This window comes from Pelobates fuscus, chromosome 12 (genome assembly GCF_036172605.1).
Source record: "Pelobates fuscus isolate aPelFus1 chromosome 12, aPelFus1.pri, whole genome shotgun sequence".
Classification (NCBI taxonomy): Eukaryota; Metazoa; Chordata; class Amphibia; order Anura; family Pelobatidae; genus Pelobates; species Pelobates fuscus.
In genome coordinates, this window is record NC_086328.1 from 557,744 (window position 1) to 578,629 (window position 20,886).

General features: G+C 45.0%; 1 protein-coding gene across 1 annotated transcript in view; it reads left to right on the forward strand.

Annotated features, from left to right (window-relative positions):
* ELMO3 (engulfment and cell motility 3) overlaps positions 1–20,886 on the forward strand; it is a 56,864-nt gene that overhangs the window by 19,708 nt on the left and 16,270 nt on the right. Inside the window, exons 8-15 of the mRNA XM_063438665.1 lie at positions 2,356–2,507; positions 4,556–4,634; positions 5,827–5,877; positions 5,952–6,074; positions 6,502–6,630; positions 7,545–7,649; positions 14,118–14,226; positions 20,459–20,595. Of these exons, the coding sequence (XP_063294735.1) occupies positions 2,356–2,507; positions 4,556–4,634; positions 5,827–5,877; positions 5,952–6,074; positions 6,502–6,630; positions 7,545–7,649; positions 14,118–14,226; positions 20,459–20,595 (885 nt within the window). The remainder of the gene's footprint in view (positions 1–2,355; positions 2,508–4,555; positions 4,635–5,826; positions 5,878–5,951; positions 6,075–6,501; positions 6,631–7,544; positions 7,650–14,117; positions 14,227–20,458; positions 20,596–20,886) is intronic.

Below are 20,886 nucleotides of genomic sequence, written 5' to 3' on the forward strand. Positions count from 1 at the left end.
CCATAGAGACTGTCATTTATCAAATACTCGATAACCGCGCCTTACAACACAGTAATGTCCAAAAGTGAAGTCAAATATAAATCAGATGAACGTACTTTTGTTAAAAGTCTATGAAGTCTTTGGCTGTTATACAGTGCATGGTATCTCAAAAGAAAAATGAGAAAGACAATAATAGTGCAGTATGTCTTTAACACAGTGAAGTAGAGTACTTTAGCAAAAACTCACTCACAATTCCCAAATTTTACTATTAACATGACGTAAAGTCATGATTTTATTAAAGACACTGAGGCTCCTATTATGCATAACTCTTTTTTTAATTCTCTCAGCAGCAAAGATAGAAATTAATATAAATATCTCAAATTGAGAAAAAAAAAAACTGTATAGTACACAAGCAACCAATCACATGCTCTGGAACCTAAGGTAAACAAGGCTTCAAGGCAGACTTCGTCCTTCTGGAGATGTTAAAGGAGATACCCTCTGGCGTAAAAGTAACGGCATCCCAATCAAGTGCACTGACATCCGACACTCGCTAGCAGGAGATCATGCATCACATCATCCACTTAGCGGACAGTTGCTTAAGAATCAAATCCTGATTCGGATACCAAGATGTCAAGAACTGTAAGACCACCTTGATGTCCCAAAAGGCAAACAACCTAGCTCTAGCCGGTCTAGTAAGGCGAATCCCTTTAAGCAGACACACTAAAGGGTGTCTCCCGACCGCGGAACCATCTATACCACGATGTCCCGCCGAGATAGCGGAGCGGAACAAATTGACGACACGATACGCCTTCCCTGATTCCAACAAGTTAATGAGAGATTCCAAATTCATCTGTAGAGGGGCAGATACGGGATCCAGTGCTTGTCCCACACACCAGCCAGGCCATGATGACCGATAGGCAGATAGAGTACCTGGCGCCCATTCGTTATCGAAGAGATGGTAAGTTGTCTGCGGAACGCCCGAGAGAGTTCAAGGTCCCCAGAAAGGAGCCACGCCATCAGGTGTAGAAGGCCCTGGTCCACTAAACTGTGCGAGTTCCCATCCGGATCCAGAAGGAGGTTCTGAAAGTTCGGAATCAAACGTGGGCAAACTAGCGCCATTTCCAGTAACCGAGGGAACCACATTCGCGATCTCCACAGAGGAGTGATCAACACCATCGTACAATCGTGACGGGCCAATTTCGAGAGAATGTGACCAATCAAGTTGAACTGAGGGAAGGCATACACCCGAGCATCCAGCCAAGTCTGAAGGAAGGCATCCATTTCCTTAGCCGCCGGATATGGCCTCCAGCTGTAAAACTTCAGTAACTGAGCGTTGAGTCAGGGTGCAAACAGGTCCACCTCGAACGGTCCCCACAGCCAATGCGTGCAAGCGCCAATCCTCAGAGTCTCAAATATCGCAAATTCCAGTTGGCCCACAAGTTGTGCAAGCCTGATGTTGTGGACACAGAATTGCCAGAAACCCTTCGCCATAATCGCCAACACCCACGACTTCTTGCCCCATAGGTGGTTGATGTAACACACCGCTGACACATTGTCCATCTTCAATAGAAGAGCAGCAGTTTGCACGACCGGGGTAAGACTGCGGATAGCGAAGACCCCTGCTAAGAATTCCAGACAGTTGATGTGCAACGTTTCCTCGAACTCGGACCACCTGTCTCCGGTAGAAACTGTGCCACAGCACTCACCCCAACCATGTAAGTTTGCATCACATTCGATCACCACGTCCGGGATCGACCCGAAGATGGCCCTGCCGTTCCAGGCTTCCCTGTGAGCCAGCCGCCAGATCAGCTCCTCCCTTGATCCGTCGCCCAATTTCAGCCTCGCCTCATAAGAACGACCCAAATGGAAGCAGGAGCCCTTGAGACGTTGAAAAGCCTGATAGTGAAGTGTCCCTGGAAAAATAGCTTGGATGGAAGCAGCGAACAGTCCGATCATCCTTGTCAAATGTCTCATCGACAGATCCTCCGCCCGGAGGGTCCGTCTGATTTCTTTCTTTATGGCCTTCATCTTGAAGTCTGGGAGGGACAGGAACTGCCTGAGAGTCCACCATGAAACCCAAAAACTCCACCGACTGCACAGGCTCAGTACTGACTTTTCCCAATTGATCAGGAAAAACCCAAGTTCTGGATCAACATGGTTGTCCAGCTGACATGTAACTGCAGCCAATCCCTTGACTGGGACATGATCAAGATGTCACACATTGCTGAGGTGAATGAAGTAGGGTTATGTATGAGGGATCAATCGTATTTATTCCCATCCAACAAATGCCTGAAACCGTTAACATTTTCTAATATAAAACGTGTGTTCTGTTAACATTTACATAACTGGTTTCATTATATTTTCCATCCTTTCCAGATTGTAGCATTTGTCAACATGAATCAAATGGTGGCACAAACCACACAGCTTTCACTGGCTGTCCTGGAGAACATGGTACAGAGTAGCAGTAAGCTGGGAGACATGGTCAGGCATGGAGTTACCTTGGACAGATTGCTTGGCCTCCTTCAAGTGTACGTTAAATCATCAATGGATTTTGTAACCGCGGTTGGTTCCCTTATTACCACTATAATGTCTTAAAGCATAGAACTTAGGGCTAACCATACAGATATCTTAGCCATAATGTTACATAGTTAGTAAGAGATCCTCTATTTACATATATAAATAATTGAGAATACAATATAAAATAAGGATTGTCTTGGAAGCAATAAAGTTTTGTCTTTTTGATATTTATTATATAACAATATAAATATAGACATAAAACCCATTACAATAATTAATAGCAAAGTTTATAAGATTAAATTAAATGCTTGCAAATATCATTAATAGGTTAACATACCCTTCTGAACATGTCATCATGTCAGCCTCTCAGTCATTTTAAGATGGAGCAGTGTCTGTCTCCAAGTCTCTCCTCTGTGTCTTAACATTTAAAAGAAATGGAGTAGTTGGATACCCAAAGAAAGGGGAAGCAACTGGGTGTGTGTCTGGGGGCAACCAAGACAGGGGGTAACCCTCACATACATGTGTTAGTAGAGAAGTAGACCTAGATAGGTCAAACGAGGTCCTCGTTTGACCTATCTAGGTCTACTTCTCTATTAACATTTAAAAGTACACCTATTTATACCTTAGGTGTCTCCATTTTAGGGTCACCGTAGTTCATATATGAAAAAGTAACTTCTTTTACTTTATTCATTTTAGGACCTCCCTTAATTTGGCAAAAATACAAGGCCATAACTAAAGGGTGTATACGTCATGGAAATTTTCCTGACTTGGTTCAAGATGGCATCTTAAAGTCTGAACATCTTTATCTATTTAGGGTTACCAGAGTATATTGTGTACTGAAAGAGTCGTAGTATAGCCTTGCAGCTTGTTTATGCATTATTGTTATTGTAATTCGTCTGGGACAAATGGCGTAAACATATTATGCACTGAAGGTAGGTAAGAGGTTATTGCTTAAAGAAACATTTATGGAAAGACAATATGTTCAGTTTCTAACCCCTTGTCAGTTTGCAATATCTCTTAAAGACAAAGTACACAGTTTAAGAAATACAACATTTCATTCTAAAACTTGTAATATTTGCATTTGCCCATAACAATTTTCAACTAGACACGGGTTAACCCTAACCAACCAACATGACACATCAATATATACACATAGGGTAACCCTAATCAACGTCATACGTCATGTACATGTATAGGCATCAATAGCACAGAGACAGGGGATATACCGCAACCAATAGCATAGAGACGGGGGATATACCGCAACCAATAGCACAGAGACAGGGGATATATACCGCAACCAATAGCACAGAGACAGGATATATACCGCAACCAATAGCACAGAGACAGGGGATATATACCGCAACCAATAGCACAGAGACAGGGGATATATACCGCAACCAATAGCACAGAGACAGGGGATATACCGCAACCAATAGCACAGAGACGGGGGATATACCACAACCAATAGCACAGAGACGGGGGATATACAGAAACCAATAGCACAGAGACGGGGGATATACTGCAACCAATAGCACAGAGACAGGGGATATATACCGCAACCAATAGCACAGAGACAGGATATATACCGCAACCAATAGCACAGAGACAGGGGATATATACCGCAACCAATAGCACAGAGACAGGGGATATATACCGCAACCAATAGCACAGAGACAGGGGATATACCGCAACCAATAGCACAGAGACGGGGGATATACCACAACCAATAGCACAGAGACGGGGGATATACAGAAACCAATAGCACAGAGACGGGGGATATACTGCAACCAATAGCACAGAGACGGGGTAGATATACCGCAACCAATAGCACAGAGACAGGGGATATACCGCAACCAATAGCACAGAGACAAGGGATATACCGCAACCAATAGCACAGAGACAGGGGATATACCGCAACCAATAGCACAGAGACAGGGGATATACCGCAACCAATAGCACACGTTTTTGCAGCTTCTCAGGAAGAATAAGATGTAATCTCAAACTATTCTTTGAGCAATAAGAACCGAGTTGGAATAAAACCATCTGTGTTTCTTATTAGGTCGAACCAAGAGATGCAAATAAAGGCGATGGCTCTCATTGTTGCACTGCTGCAGAGAGTGGGAGAACAGGAGAGACAGGTAGGAACAATACATCAGCCATATTACAACATGGAGTGGGTCAAGGTGGGCAGCTTCTGGGAATTTCAACATTTCGTTTATAGTTACATAGCTGAAAAGAGACTTGCGTCCATCAAGTTCAGCCTTCCTCACATATGTTTTTGCTGTTGATCCAAACAAATTATGAATGGTTTGGGAATAATTAAACATCGTTTACACATGTTAAAGTCATTTGTTTTATGCTTTTCATTTAATTAGTTCAAATTTTGGGGATCACTATCTGTTAGAAGTTTTTAATGCAACTGAGCCTGGAGTGCTGCTGGAAATGTCACGATTCTGGGAACCAAACACGCTAACACACACACACACACACACACACAGAAAAGGTGCAGTACCGAACCTTAGAGTGGCCAGGCTAAGCACACAAAGAATAGTCAGGAGACAAGCCGAGTAAGGGTAACCAGAAGACAGAATAACGAGAAACAAGCCGAGGTCAAAGGGTAGGAGAAAGTCACAAAGTCAGATTAGCAAGCCAGAGAGTACGTAACCAGAAACACAAGTTCAGTAGCAATACTAGTAAGCGAAGACCACAACAGGGCAGGGAGGAACAGGAAAGGTAAGTATTTAAACCCCTAGATTAATTCTGATTGGATAATTTCCAATCAGAATTAACAATCACACGTGGGAGATATCTAGACCTCCCACTGTGATTGAGGCACAGGTGGCTGACCCCGGCGTGTAATAAATTGGGCGGTCTCCCAGCGTGCAGCGTCATGCATGCTGCCGCTGGGGGACATGGAGGAAGGCGCGGGCGGCATCAGTGGCTGGGAGGATGCCGCCCGCCGAGCGCATGGCAGGAAGGGGACCGCGGACGGCTGGAGGGTGAGTGCCGCGAGCGGACTGCAGCCTCCCCTCGCAGCCGCCCGCGGGATCCTGACAGGAAGTTAAAGCTGTAACTGACCCATTCCTTTCTGCGTAAAGGACTGTATAGAAAATGCATTCTAAAGATATATGGGGGAGAAAAAAAAAAACCAAAAACCAACCAATCCAAAATAATAATAATAAAAAATAAATAATATAATCACATTTGAAATTTAGCATAGTAATCAAGTTTAAAGAAAGTCTAGTAATTATCAATATCAGCTTTTCCCACCTGTTAGAGTTTCAGAGCCTATAAGAAATGCTGAGCTGCTTTCTTGGTCTTTTTTTACAGGAAATGCTGGATTATCTTTGGAAGAAGAATATGAGACAATTTATTCATAAGGTAATGTAGGTTGTGACTTGTCCCACTTTGTGGCCAGGTACCAGTTATTAATCTGTACTTCCTGTTTCCTACAGCACATTATTCATGGCTGGGCTGCTCTGGGTGATGAAATTAGTCACTACCTGTACGTATTGCAGTGTCTGAGTTTGGGCCTCCTGGAGACTCGAATGAAGAGCGCCATGGACCCCAATGATCCGGTGAGCAGCCACCAATGTATTCCTCCTCTGTCTGGCTTTCCATGTATTTGTGACTGAAATGTAGCATGTAACATGGTTCCATTTCATGGATCCCATGAGCTAGAAAGTGAAATGTAACATGATCGACAAGCAGTAATATGCTTGAAGAACCTTGCCCCAGAAAACCATCAGCCATGAGTTAGCATGATCATAAGACCATTTAGAACCAGTGTTATTCCTTGATATCATGACAAAAATGTCATTATATGGGTCGGTGTCTACCAGCAGTTCTGTTAGTCACCACTTGAGTGTACATTTTACCCCCTGTGTGACAGATGGGTTGGATTATAATCTCTCAGCAAAGAGAAGGTTTTATATTGTGTTACCCAATTAATGAGCTCAGCTATTTTATTCCACACACAATAAATCAAATCATCCTCTCCCACAGATCCAAAGGCAGCATCTTCAGTCATTGCGACTTGCAGCTTTTCCAAGCGAAGGTGAAGATGGCGCACACCTGACCTCCGATCGACGGCGCTCACTCTGTGCTAAGGAGTTTCGCAAACTTGGTTTCAATGTAATAACTGCCACCTCTTAATACTATAAGAAACCTGTGTAGCGGAGTAGCAGTATAATCCATGGTATCTCCGCTGGTAGTCAGGATAAAGCAGGTAAAACACAGGCAGCGTAATAATAATACCTCTTCCCCAAGGACTAGACGACACACAGTCTGGGAGCCAACTGTTATTTTATTCCACCGTCACAGTATTTATGCAAGTCCCCATGCAAGGGGTTTCCTGAATGACATTGCAGGGGTTTTACTACAGTGGACTGTGTGGGGAACTTGGCCTGCAAGGTTGTTTCCCAGCATGCCTTGCTGTACAGGAGAGATAATTGTGTAAGAATGTACTGTCAATCACATTATCTCTCCGTACAGCAAAATATACAGTTTTACATAAAAAAACATAACGGATATAATATTCAGACGAATGCTACACACTGCATATAAAACGAACATAGCAACAGTTAACGAAATATTCACCCTAAGTGTCCAGAAGTGGCTAAGTTTGCCACAACCTGTCCTGTCTCCTTGCAGGTTCTTCAGTATAAACTAGGGCAGCACCCATGGTGGAGATAAAAGAATAAAAAAAATGTGGAGTGAGACAGGTCTGTATCCATACATTCAAAAATGTAAAGATGATGTTCCTAGCGATCTACTAAATATGCACAGACATCTCCAAAGATTTTAAAAAGCTAATCTGACACAAGATAGATAAAAATATGAGCTAAAAGCCAAGCAGTCATTTAGCTGCACACATCTCCATCAGGGCTTTGGTGTAGTATTTGAAGACATTTGGTAAAGGAAGACCATGGAAGCTGCACTAGATAAGAAACATCAAAGCAAGAAATGTCTCCTGAGCAAGATCCAGCATAATGGTTAAATTGATTAAATCTATCTGTGGAGACAGAATAATTGGCTTTTTCCTACAGAACAATGGAAGCCCATGGCAGGACCTGTGTCTCACCCCACCTGGACTCTTAGCTCTTGATAACATGGTGTATTTCTCAACTCGCTGGCCTAGTGCCTACAGCAGGGTAAGTCCAACCAACATGATGTGTACCAACTGCAAGATGTAGCTTTATTTGTTGTAATTGTTATAACTTCAGTGACCAGATTTCGCCCCACATTCTGTCCCTTACCAAGTAGTATGAGTTCCCCATTATATAGAATTGAATAGCTGCTATATTTTGGTATATAACAGTTGTGTTACCTAGTGCTAGCTACTTTTTGTAGATACATCTAATTGGCAGCTCTAACCCCAAGATAAAGAAATACTGCGAGGCACAAGGTATATGCTCAGTACAAGTGACATTAATGACCACTACGAGTGTTGGACTCACTAACTTTTGGGGATTTACCAGACAAAATCAACGGCACTAATAATTGCTCTAAGAATGACATGGATCCTGGACAGGACAAGTTACTGGACAGACATGTTGGCACTGTAGGAATGGCTCGGTAGCACACAGGAAGTTACTGGACAGACATGGTAGCGCTGTATAAATGGCTCGGTAGCAGACAGGAAGTTACTGGACAGACATGGTAGCGCTGTATAAATGGCTCGGTAGCAGACAGGAAGTTACTGGACAGACATGTTAGTGCTGTATAAATGGCTCGGTGTCATGGTACCTGCCACTCACCCCTTCTTCTCCAGCAATTTCGGCACTTTGGACGCCGGCCACGATAGCCCCGCCCCCTTTTATGACGCGGCGCAACTCCGCCGACGTCAATGACGTCAAGACCCACGGGAAATCTCAAACCAGGACGTTCTGGGGGCGTGGATATCAATTAAAGAGACAGGGTATAAAAGGTACTCACTTACTGTGAGTCATTGCCCTGTCGTGGTTTCAGCTTGCCTGTCCCTTCAGTGCGTTTATATTCGCTTAGTTTTCTACGGTTTTGACTTGGCTTGTTTCTTGACTTTGCTTCCCTCTCCTATCCTTATACTCGGCCCGGCTTACGCTTACCTGTCTTCTCGTTCCCTCGACCTCGGCTTGTCCCTGACCATTCCTTGTTTGCTTGACGTTAGTCCGGCCACTCTAAGGTCCGGTATACGTCTTTATAGTTTTAGTACACTGCGTGTTGGATCCCTGTCTTGATCCTGACATTACGACAGGGCCTTGGATCCTGCAGGTACTAATTCCCAGGGCTCCTCTCAGGACTCTAGATTTGAAGCCATGGACCATAGAATGGACCAAATGGCTATGGCTTTACAGTCACTATTATCTCGGCCGAATCTGCAGCCTGAGGAGACTCTTCTTTTATTGCTACGGTTAACACAGGCCTAGAAGTAGCTACGGTAGGAGCTTCCTCCCGGGTTACTTCACCACTACGTTATGGAGGTTCACCAGAGACTTGTTTTTTTTTTTTTTAACCAGATTAGCATTCATTTCGAATTACAACCACGGGCCTATCCTACTGACAGAGCTAAGGTCAGATTTATCATAACCTTACTGATAGATAGGGCGCTTAGATGGGCTAATCCGTTATGGGAAAATGATAACCCACTAGTGTATAATTATAATGCTTTCGTGGAAGCATTTAGAACTTTCGATCCTCCAGGAAGAAGGGCCAACGCCGCTAAAGCGTTGCTACGTCTCAGGCAAGGAAACAATACTCTGGTGAATTACGCATTAGAATTCAGATCTTTGGCCTCTGAGGTAATATGGAACGAAGAAGCCTTTACGGATGTTTTTCTAAATGGCTTATCTGATGAAATTTTAGATGAGGTGGCCACTAGAGAACTTCCTGAGAATTTGGAAGATCTGATTTTGTTTATTTCTCGTATAGACGAACGTATGAGACAAAGACAGAACACCAGAGAGAGAATCCGTAGACCATCCATTAGATTAGCTCCCTCATTCCAGAATTCCGATTCTATGGCGCTAGCACTACCTGAGCCAATGCAGTTAGGGGTTACTCGCTTAACTGAACAGGAGAGACAATACAGGAGAAGGGAGGGTCTTTGTTTATATTGTGGACAGAGGGGTCACCTACGCCTTACATGCCCCACTAGGCCGGGAAACGCTTGCACCTAAGTACCTCCAGAGGACAGGCCTTGGGTGATGCAATCTCGTCCTCTATAAATAAACAGAAAGACCATAGGCTTCTAGTCCCTATCTCGTTGATCTGGGAGAAGAGTTCAGTTAAAACTTTTGCCCTAATAGATTCTGGAGCAGCAGAAAGCTTCATGGATCTCACCTTTGCCAAGAAACAACTCCTTCCTTTTCATTTAAGAGAGAGACACCCTTGGCCGTTGAGGCCATAGATGGTAGACCACTATCAGAGCCCGTGATTTCTCATGAGACCATACCAATCAAAGCTACGATTGGCGTATTACACGAAGAAATTATATCCTTACTGTTAATTTCTTCACCTTCATTCCCTGTAGTTTTGGGGTACCCATGGATAAGAAAACACAATCCCGTCATTGACTGGGAACTAGAAGAGATAACGTCATGGGGTTTAGGTTGTAAGGGCAGATGCTTGCAACGGATCACTCCAGCTCCCAGAGCAGACATACCTACAAACTCTTCCCAGGTCTCTGATTTACAGATACCTCTCCAATACCAGGATCTTAAAACAGTCTTTGATAAGGGGAGAGCTGACACCTTACCTCCCCATAGGTCATTTGACTGCACTAATAAACTTCTACCTGGCACGATGCCTCCCAGAGGTACTCTGTATCCATTATCCACTAAGGAGAACCTAGTACTAGAGGCATATATCAAGGAAAATTTGGACAAGGGCTTTATCAGAAGGTCTACATCACCAGCGGGGGCTGGATTTTTCTTTGTCACTAAGAAGAATGGCACTCTGAGGCCATGCATAGACTACCGGGGTTTGAATAAAATAACAATTAAAAATACTTATCCTATTCCTCTGATTACCGAGTTATTCGATAGACTCAAGGGTTCCAAAGTCTTTACCAAGTTGGACTTACGAGAAGCTTATGACTTGGTTAAAATCCGGCAGGGTGATGAATAGAAAACTGCTTTCAATACCCATTACGGTCACTATGAATACACAGTTATGCCATTTGGGCTATGTAATGCCTCAGCTGTCTTTCAGGAGCTAATCAATGAGGTGTTGAGAGAATTCCAAGAGGACTGTATAGTATACTTGGACGATATACTAATACATTCAAGAGACAAGGAGATTCACCACAGACAAGTTAGAAAAGTGTTGCGCAAACTTTTACAACACGGGTTGTACTGCAAATTGGAGAAGTGTAGTTTTGACCAATCCCAGATAGATTTTCTGGGTTATGTCATTTCCGATGAAGGTTTCAAGATGGACCCTGGTAAGCTTCAGTCTATTTTAAACTGGCCTTTGACCACTGGACTCAAAGCCATACAAAGGTTTATCGGATTCTCCAACTATTATAGGCGCTTCATTAACGGGTTTTCTTCCATAATAGCATCCATTACTAACATGACTAAGAAGGGTGCCAATACCAAAGTTTGGTCTACGGAAGCTTTGGCTGCCTTCAAGACTCTCAAGGAGACTTTTGCTTCTGCCCCGATTTTGGTTCACCCTGACACTTCTCTACCTTTTTTGCTAGAGGTTGATGCGTCTGAGACTGGTATAGGGGCTGTACTGTCGCAAAGACAAGGTTTGGACAAACCTTTGCATCCTTGCATTTTTTTTTATAAAAAATTGTCTGACACGGAGAGAAGATATGACATTGGAGACAGAGAACTATTGGCTATAATATCGGCCTTAAAGGAATGGAGGCATCTGTTAGAAGGAACTCTACATCCAGTTGCTATTCTAACTGATCATAAGAATCTATCTTTCATCGGAGAGGTCAAAAGATTGTCCGCCAGACAGGCTCGTTGGTCCCTGTTCCTTGCCAATTTTAATTACATACTTACCTACAGACCGGGCTCCAAGAATACCAAGGCTGACGCTCTCTCACACCAACACGAACCTGCCACTTTCGCGGAAGTCCCTATGTCGTCTATTGTTCCCAAACAGTATATTATAGCTAACACCAGTCTGAAAGTGCACTCTCCGTTGCTACTAAGGATTGAAGGAGTTCAATGCATGACACCTATGCCTACTCCGGAGGGAAAGTATTTTGTGCCCCCCAATCTCCCGAGCGAATTACTTTCATGCTTTCACGACAGTAAGATTGCCGGACATCTGGGCATTCATAAGACCCATTCTCTAATTTCCCAAAGTTTTTGGTGGCCTTCCTTGCGTAAGGATGTTAGGGAATATGTTATGGCTTGTGTGGTCTGTGCCAAGAATAAACAGCCTCACGCCCTTCCTTGTGGTCTACTTCAACCTTTAGAAATTCCTAAAACACCATGATCCAGTCTGGCTATGGACTTTGTTTATTGGATACTGGTAATTCAACAATAAACAGTTATTCTCAAGGTTGTTGAATGGTTTACTAAAATGTCTCACTTTATCCCCTTACCCAAACTCCCTTCTGCACCCGAATTAGCTGAAATTTTTGCTAGGGAAATCTTTCGCTTGCATGGTATCCCTGCAGATATTGTCTCTGACAGAGGTCCCCAGTTTGTCTCTCGTTTTTGGAGATCAACTGTTCCTAGTTGGGTATTAAATTGAATTTCTCTTCGGCCTACAATCCCCAATCTAATGGGGCTGCCGAACGTACCAACCAGAAGATCGAACAATATTTGCGCTGTTTTGTGTCTGAACATCAAGATAATTGGGTTGATTTGATTCCTTGGGCGGAGTTTGCGCACAACAACTTGGTTTGCGAGTCTACTCATAATAGCCCCTTCTTCATGAATTATGGCTTCCATCCTACCATTCTTCCGTCAGTGTCCTCTTCACAGGGTATACCGATGGTCGATGTCCATGTTGCCAATCTGAGGAAGTTGTGGGATCAGATTCACCGTGCTCTTGGTCACACTTCAGCCTTATTTAAAACAACATGCTGATAAACGCAGAAGGCCTGCTCCTGTTTTTTGCCCGGGGGATAAGGTATGGTTAAGTACCAGACACATAAGGTTGAAAGTTCCTTCCATGAAATTCGCCCCTCGTTACATTGAACCTTACAAAGTCTTACGGAGGATTAACCCAGCTGCTTATCAGCTGCTTCCTCCTGGTTTACGCATTCCTGATTCTTTTCATGTTTTGCTCCTGAAGCCTCTCGTTTGTGATAGATACACCTCTGCCCCGACTCCTCCCTCTTCTGTTCAGGTTGAGGGTCAGGAAGAATTTGAGGTTAATTTTATTCTTGACTCCCGCATCTCTCGTGGGGGCTTACAGTATCTCGTTGACTAGAAAGGTTATGGCCCTGAGGAAAGGTCCTGGGTTTCTCATGCGGATATCCGCGCTCCTCGCCTTCTTCGGGCATTTCATGCCCATTTTCCGTCTCGACCTGGTCCTTTTCGCCCGAAGGGCATTCCTAAGAGGGGGGGTACTGTCATGGTACCTGCCACTAACACCTCCTTCTTCTCCAGCAATTTCGGCACTTTCGATGCCGGCTGCGATAGCCCCGCCCCCTTTTATGACTCGGCGCAACTCCGCCGACGTCATGACGTCAATGACGTCACGACCCACGGGAAATCTCAAACCAGGACGTTCTGGGGGCGTGGATATCAATTAAAAGAGACAGGGTATAAAAGGTACTCACTTACTGTGAGTCATTGCCCTGTCGTGGTTTCAGCTTGCCTGTCCCTTCAGTGCGTTTATATTCTCCTAGTGTTCTACGGTTTTGACTTGGCTTGTTTCTTGACTTTGCTTCCCTCTCCTATCCTTATACTCGGCCCGGCTTACGCTTACCTGTCTTCTCGTTCCCTCGACCTCGGCTTGTCCCTGACCATTCCTTGTTTGCTTGACATTAGTCCGGCCACTCTAAGGTCCGGTATACGTCTTTATAGTTTTAGTACACTGCGTGTTGGATCCCTGTCTTGATCCTGACACTCGGTAGCAGACAGGAAGTTACTGGACAGACATGGTAGCGCTGTAAAAAAGGCTCGGTAGCAGACAGGAAGTTACTGGACAGACATGGTAGCGCTGTATAAATGGCTCGGTAGCAGACAGGAAGTTACTGGACAGACATGGTAGCGCTGTATAAATGGCTCGGTAGCAGACAGGAAGTTACTGACAGACATGGTAGCGCTACAGGAATGTCTTGGATCCTGGATAGATAGTTGAGAACCGAGTAACTTCCGGTCCAGGAAGCCATTACAGAGTAAATATATAGTTCATAATCTTGTTATTCAGTATTTCACTTAAGTTAATTGAATCCTCTTAACATATTAGGTAAATACATAGTTAGAAACACTCACACAAACAAATAATTCTTGTAAATGTCGAACTGAATTTTGGAAGCTTGAATTGGTCAGGCAGCAGTACCCGGAAGCGGAGAATATAATTATTTATTTATATATATATATACACACACACCAATCCTGTTTTGATCCAAATTTTTCAGTTTACAAATTATTAAATAGACCCCTTAAAGTGTCAGACTTCCAGTAATGTGTATTAATTGTAGGGTACATTGTTTTTATTAGTTTGTTCTGGAGAACATCAGCCGGGAAGATCAGCACGCCTGTCCCTTTGCACGAAGCAGCATCTACCTCAGCTTGATCCTTTGTGACATTCTTAGAGTTGGAGAGCCAGGTAAATTTGTTTATTGGCAGTACTGACATCAAAGTTATAGTCAGTAAACTCCTTCTCTGTACCTGTGAGATAATGGAGTCAGGAACTGTGCTAAACTCAATTATCTCAAGGCACAGAAAAACGAACAATATTACACCACCACAAAAGTACCCCCCAAAATGCATGGGAACCCCACGAAAGTTACATCCCTGGATACAGTGGATCTGGGTTATTAATATATACAAAAATCACCCAGATCTGTTTGGTAGTTTTGATCGTCATCGCAGGTAAGTTTTGACTGGTATGCCACAAGGTAGAAGCCAACAATGTACACAGACAAGCAGCTCACTATATGCTCCAAAACACAGATAAGCCATTTATGGAAAAAGTGTTCCCTGATAGACACCCAGAAAAAAGTAAAAACCAAACCTTTAAAGAAACCAAGAGGGGGCTAAATGAGATATACACATAAAAACAAACAAACAAAAAAAAAACACACACACCAAATAGGTGAATAATAAAGGTTATATACAAACTGATAGTCAAAAAATATTCTGCAAAATAATAAAAATATATATATGGTGCAGTATGTTCAATAGAAGTGTCAGGGTGAGGATGGTAGAGAACGCACTAGATAGATGTATAATTAGACATGTCTCCCTTTCAGTTAGGGTCAGGAAGTGTATGTGGCGAAACCAGCTTCGCCACTGTGAACTGGAGAGGCCTGGCTGCTGGCCTCCTGCCCGCTGACTATGGCCCCTGGACGTGTTGCACTTTAGAAACTATATTTGGGCAGGTAATAATTTGTATTGCTGCTGCTGGCCCTTTAAAAGCAGCGATGGACATATTGGAACTTTTGGGACTACTGTACCTTTAAGACTGTGGAGCGTAGTACAGTAATCCTGCCTTTAATACTTTAATGTCATGTATGTATTTTTGTATGCAGTTTAACCTGGGTTATATATATGTACAGCATTCATCTGATTGTTCGGTAGAATCACTCCATTCATTATATTGAGGAAACTACCGAACAACCAGACCACCCAGGACTAAGTGTGCCTCCAATTACCGTTTGCAACAATGTTGCAAACGGGTAATTGGCAATCCATGTAATGTATGCTTTGTCCTCTGGGTGGCCGCCATTCGGGAAACAAACACGTGGCGGCGGCCATCTTAAACTACCGAACAGCGGTGTTTTGCCGTCGAGTGTCTGGAACTAAAATCGGACACTTGACTAGGCAAACACCGCTGAGACCTCCATACTTCCAGAAATTCGTATGGAAACTACCGAATGACCCGCCGTTCGGTAGAAAGAACCCCACAAACAAGGGAATTCATTCAAACCCTCTCGATGCTCTATAACACAGGCAATTCGTCTGTTTCATTCACTTGTTTGTGACCGACCGCAGGGCCAAAATGCATGGAACTGTTTTCGGATACTTTACCCATGCGGTCGGTCAATACTTTAAAGTCCCATAACTCCCGAACCGTTTATCCGAATGGGCTGATTCTTGCATATGTTGCCCCCCTGAATAAGGGCTATCAGGGGATATCTGTTTTGGAGGTGTAGCCTATGTATTTGGGGTACATCCAGGAATTGGGGAAAAAGGTGTACGGTATAATTGTGTTAAGTGTTAATCTAAGGGGAGGAAATGTGTGGGAGGTACATCCATGTGATTGGTTAATTTCATCCTCCCCCTGGGAGTGTCCTGTATGTACTTGTTTGTAATAAAAGCCAGACTGGGTGTCCCAGTCCAGAGTTCTTGCTTAACCCTCAAAGCGATGTGTCGTCTCGGTCTTTGGGGGAATGGGATTGTATGCTGACTGCCAAGAGTGTAAGCCGATGTCTGCTTTTCTTGTTCAGCGGTTCCAGTGTTCGTGTGGTTCCAGTCGGGAGAATGGTGTTTGCAGTAGCTGCCTGTGCATCTGGAAAGGGGATTATCGCCTAAACTGGGTTTTATCCTCTTGTAAGTGAAACGGTCCGTTACAATTGGTGGCAGCGGTGGGATCGTTCCTACAAACAGAGGGACAGCTACAGACAACACCATTTCTGGATTACAAATTGAGGGCAACGCTAGTATCCGTACAGCGACCCTATCTACAAAGGAACTCAGAAAATGGAGAGGAGGCTTCGGGATGTAATGTCCGGTTACGTAAGCCTGTGGGCTGGAGTAGTCCCAGAGGAGGACATGATGAGGTACAGAGATATGGCCAGAGCCAGATTGTGGGACGAAGCCCTAGAAGAAGTACAGTATTCACGAGGGGATCGGCGCCGCAGCAGAAGGCAGCGAATTCTGGCTAGAATGGCAGAGCGGATGCCCCTCCTGAGAAAACAGACCACAGAAAAGTGGGTGACTAGACTCGAGATTCTAGTATACGCAGAACTGACGCTCGACAACGCGTACCAGGCGCTACAGTGGTACGCGGCTCAGTGTGTCCCCAGGATGGCAGAGTATGAGTTCCCAGAAGGCGGAGAATACACTGGCCCCGGTCTATTTTGGGATAATAGTGGTGACGAGGACTTTGGGGAAGATGCCGACTATCGTTTTTGGGACCTGTACGGCATCCGGGAGAACATGCTGGGTCTCTTTGGCGCTGTGGACCTCGAGGCAGACCTACGATATTTGGTCACCAAGGAATGGAACCTGGAAGGGGATTACCTGCGACTCATCAATGAGGCCTGGGAAGAGACAACCGGTCCTCCCGCCCAACAGCAACCAGCAGTACCCGAGGTAGCAGAGTTCTTAGACTGGTCCTGTGAGCAACCCCAGGGAGATGAAGGTGTCGTCCTTCCTCCCCAGCGGCAGGCTGAGTTACAGGGGGCAGAGGTTGTTGTTCCTGCCCCCCAGCAGCAAAGTGATGTGCCGGGAGGGCAGTGTGAAGTGAAGGGAGAGGAGAGCAGCGTCCTCCCTCCCCAGCGGCAGTGTGTACCCCAGGGAGATGAAGGTGTCGTCCTTCCTCCCCAGTGGCAGCGTGCACCCCCGGGGAGATGAAGGTGTCGTCCTTCCTCCCCAGCGGCAGGCTGAGTTACAGGGGGCAGAGGTTGTTGTTCCTGCCCCCCAGCAGCAAAGTGATGTGCCAGGAAGGCAGTGTGAAGTAAAGGGAGAGGAGAGCCGTGTCCTCCCTCCCCAGCGGCAGGGTGTGTCTCAGGGAGCAGAAGGTGCAATCCTTCCTCCCCAGCGGCAGTGTGTACCCCAGGGAGCTGATGGTGTCGTCCTTCCTCCCCAGCGGCAGTGTGTACCCCAGGGAGCAGAAGGTGCCATCCTTTCTCCCCAGCGGCAGTTTGCCATCCAGAGAGAGGAACTTGTTACACCCTCTCTCCCACGGCAACCTAACCCACCAAGGGGAGATGTTAAGCCCCACAACTGTGCAGATGGGACCGTAGTCTCTGCACTTACAGCACAAGGGGTAGGGACGGTCGGTCCTGTTCCCCAGCCTCAGTGTGATGGATCCAAAGGGGAGACAGTCGGTCTCCCCCTCCAGCAGTCGAGCTGTGCACCTAAAGGGGAGACAGCCAGTCTCCAGCAACCAGACGCCCACCAGACTACTCCCGTGGTAGTGCTGGCAACAGGACAGAGTACCGCTGGTCTCTGCCCCCTCAGCAACCCACCAAGGCAGCCTACCCGTCTCCCACCCAGCAGTGGTGAAACACCAGAACTTGGACAAAATCCTTCCTCACCCAGATGTAGTAACCGGTTAGTGTGGGTGGGCTGCTCTGTTATTTCTGTTTTGTGGGTGGGTTGCTGGACTAACCAGGGCACTGACCGGCAGAAAGTCAGGTACCCTGTTAGTCTAATTGGCAAAGGGGAGAAATGTGGCGAAACCAGCTTCGCCACTGTGAACTGGAGAGGCCTGGCTGCTGGCCTCCTGCCCGCTGACTATGGCCCCTGGACGTGTTGCACTTTAGAAACTATATTTGGGCAGGTAATAATTTGTATTGCTGCTGCTGGCCCTTTAAAAGCAGCGATGGACATATTGGAACTTTTGGGACTACTGTACCTTTAAGACTGTGGAGCGTAGTACAGTAATCCTGCCTTTAATACTTTAATGTCATGTATGTATTTTTGTATGCAGTTTAACCTGGGTTATATATATGTACAGCATTCATCTGATTGTTCGGTAGAATCACTCCATTCATTGTATTGAGGAAACTACCGAACAACCAGACCACCCAGGACTAAGTGTGCCTCCAATTACCGTTTGCAACAATGTTGCAAACGGGTAATTGGCAATCCATGTAATGTATGCTTTGTCCTCTGGGTGGCCGCCATTCGGGAAACAAACACGTGGCGGCGGCCATCTTAAACTACCGAACAGCGGTGTTTTGCCGTCGAGTGTCTGGAACTAAAATCGGACACTTGACTAGGCAAACACCGCTGAGACCTCCATACTTCCAGAAATTCGTATGGAAACTACCGAATGACCCGCCGTTCGGTAGAAAGAACCCCACAAACAAGGGAATTCATTCAAACCCTCTCGATGCTCTATAACACAGGCAATTCGTCTGTTTCATTCACTTGTTTGTGACCGACCGCAGGGCCAAAATGCATGGAACTGTTTTCGGATACTTTACCCATGCGGTCGGTCAATACTTTAAAGTCCCATAACTCCCGAACCGTTTATCCGAATGGGCTGATTCTTGCATATGTTGCCCCCCTGAATAAGGGCTATCAGGGGATATCTGTTTTGGAGGTGTAGCCTATGTATTTGGGGTACATCCAGGAATTGGGGAAAAAGGTGTACGGTATAATTGTGTTAAGTGTTAATCTAAGGGGAGGAAATGTGTGGGAGGTACATCCATGTGATTGGTTAATTTCATCCTCCCCCTGGGAGTGTCCTGTATGTACTTGTTTGTAATAAAAGCCAGACTGGGTGTCCCAGTCCAGAGTTCTTGCTTAACCCTCAAAGCGATGTGTCGTCTCGGTCTTTGGGGGAATGGGATTGTATGCTGACTGCCAAGAGTGTAAGCCGATGTCTGCTTTTCTTGTTCAGCGGTTCCAGTGTTCGTGTGGTTCCAGTCGGGAGAATGGTGTTTGCAGTAGCTGCCTGTGCATCTGGAAAGGGGATTATCGCCTAAACTGGGTTTTATCCTCTTGTAAGTGAAACGGTCCGTTACAGTGTAGATAAATGGTCTTCAGAGGAATCTTCTTGATGGCTCAGGATAATGATTATGCTTTCATTTTTTTGTTTTTATTTGTAATCTGCCACCCTGCATGTTTATTTCCGGAGCTTCCTGCTAGTCGCTGAAGTCTGGTTACCTCGCTGACTGTGGAGATATGCTTGATTTTATCTGCTATCTTGTAAGTGCAATATTGTGCAATAAATTTGTAATACCATCTGCACAATACTCTTTCCCTTTTTCCACACTTATTCACCTATTTGGTGTTTTTTTATTTGTATGTGTATATCTCATTTAGCCCCTTTTTGGTTCCTTTCCTCTTTTGGAAGCCCAGAATAGTTCATGGAAATTGTGGCAAGAGCCGGACTCCGTCCGTGAGGTTTTTGTACGATAACTACATAAGATACATAAGATATAGGAAAGCTGGTTCAAGGAGAATGCTCCCTGTGTTCCGTATTCTGTAACTCCCGAACGCCGTTCGTCTAAGTGAACGGGAACTAGAACCGGACATAGATCCATGGTATTCGTGGAAGTGCCTGGCCGAAATGTGTTCCAGGCACTTGACGACCAGATCCCGCTGCCAGCGTTCGGGAGACAAGATGGCCGCCATCCATTGTTCCAACCACGTGTGTTCGCATGCATGAAATGGTGGGCACCCAGTGGAGCATTCTATTAATTATTTCCTTTGCGGTTTTTGTACAAGATACATAACGTTCCACGTTCTAATTGGTCTCTGGGGTGGTCTTGGGTCGGGAACTGAACCAAATAAACTAAACAAAACTGGGACATGAATCCAAACGAACAGAAATAGCCGAACAGTGATGGGGTATGAGATATCAGAGAGCTAGAGATGGTAGTGGATGCTATCAGAGATCTGGAAATGGAGGTGGATGCTATCAGAAAGCTGGAGGTGGGGGTGGATGATATCAGATAATCACAGAGCTGGAGATGGGGGTGGATGATATCACAGAGCTGGAGATGGGGGTGGATGATATGAGAGAGCTAGAGATGGGGGTGGATGATATGAGAGAGCTAGAGATGGGGGTGGATGATATCACAGAGCTGGAGATGGGGGTGGATGATATGAGAGAGCTAGAGATGAGGGGGTGATTCACCTGTTACCCTTTATTTCAGCCTCAGAGACAGGACAAAGCTTTCTGGCGTTGTTTTACTCGCAGGATCACTGCATGCAGGAACTGTTCTGTGTCTGTATCCAGCTACTCAACAAAACCTGGAAGGAGATGAGAGCTACTCAGGAGGACTTTGACAAGGTCAGCTACCAGACTAACGTACGGCACTCTGTAGAATTGTTATTAAAGTGCTCTGAAACAGGTAGTATCTTGATCATATTTATATTTATTAAGTGTTTTTCTTTAAACATCACTTTTTAGATCACTTTTCAAAGTAAATGCCACCAGTTTTAACAGAAATTTCCATTTCAGAAGACCGTCAAGTTTAGGGTGAGATAAAAAAAATAGGACAATTTTCTGTCGTAAAAACTGGTAAAAAGATATATAAATCCTTGCATAGCAAAAAAAACAAAAACAAAACAAACAAAAACC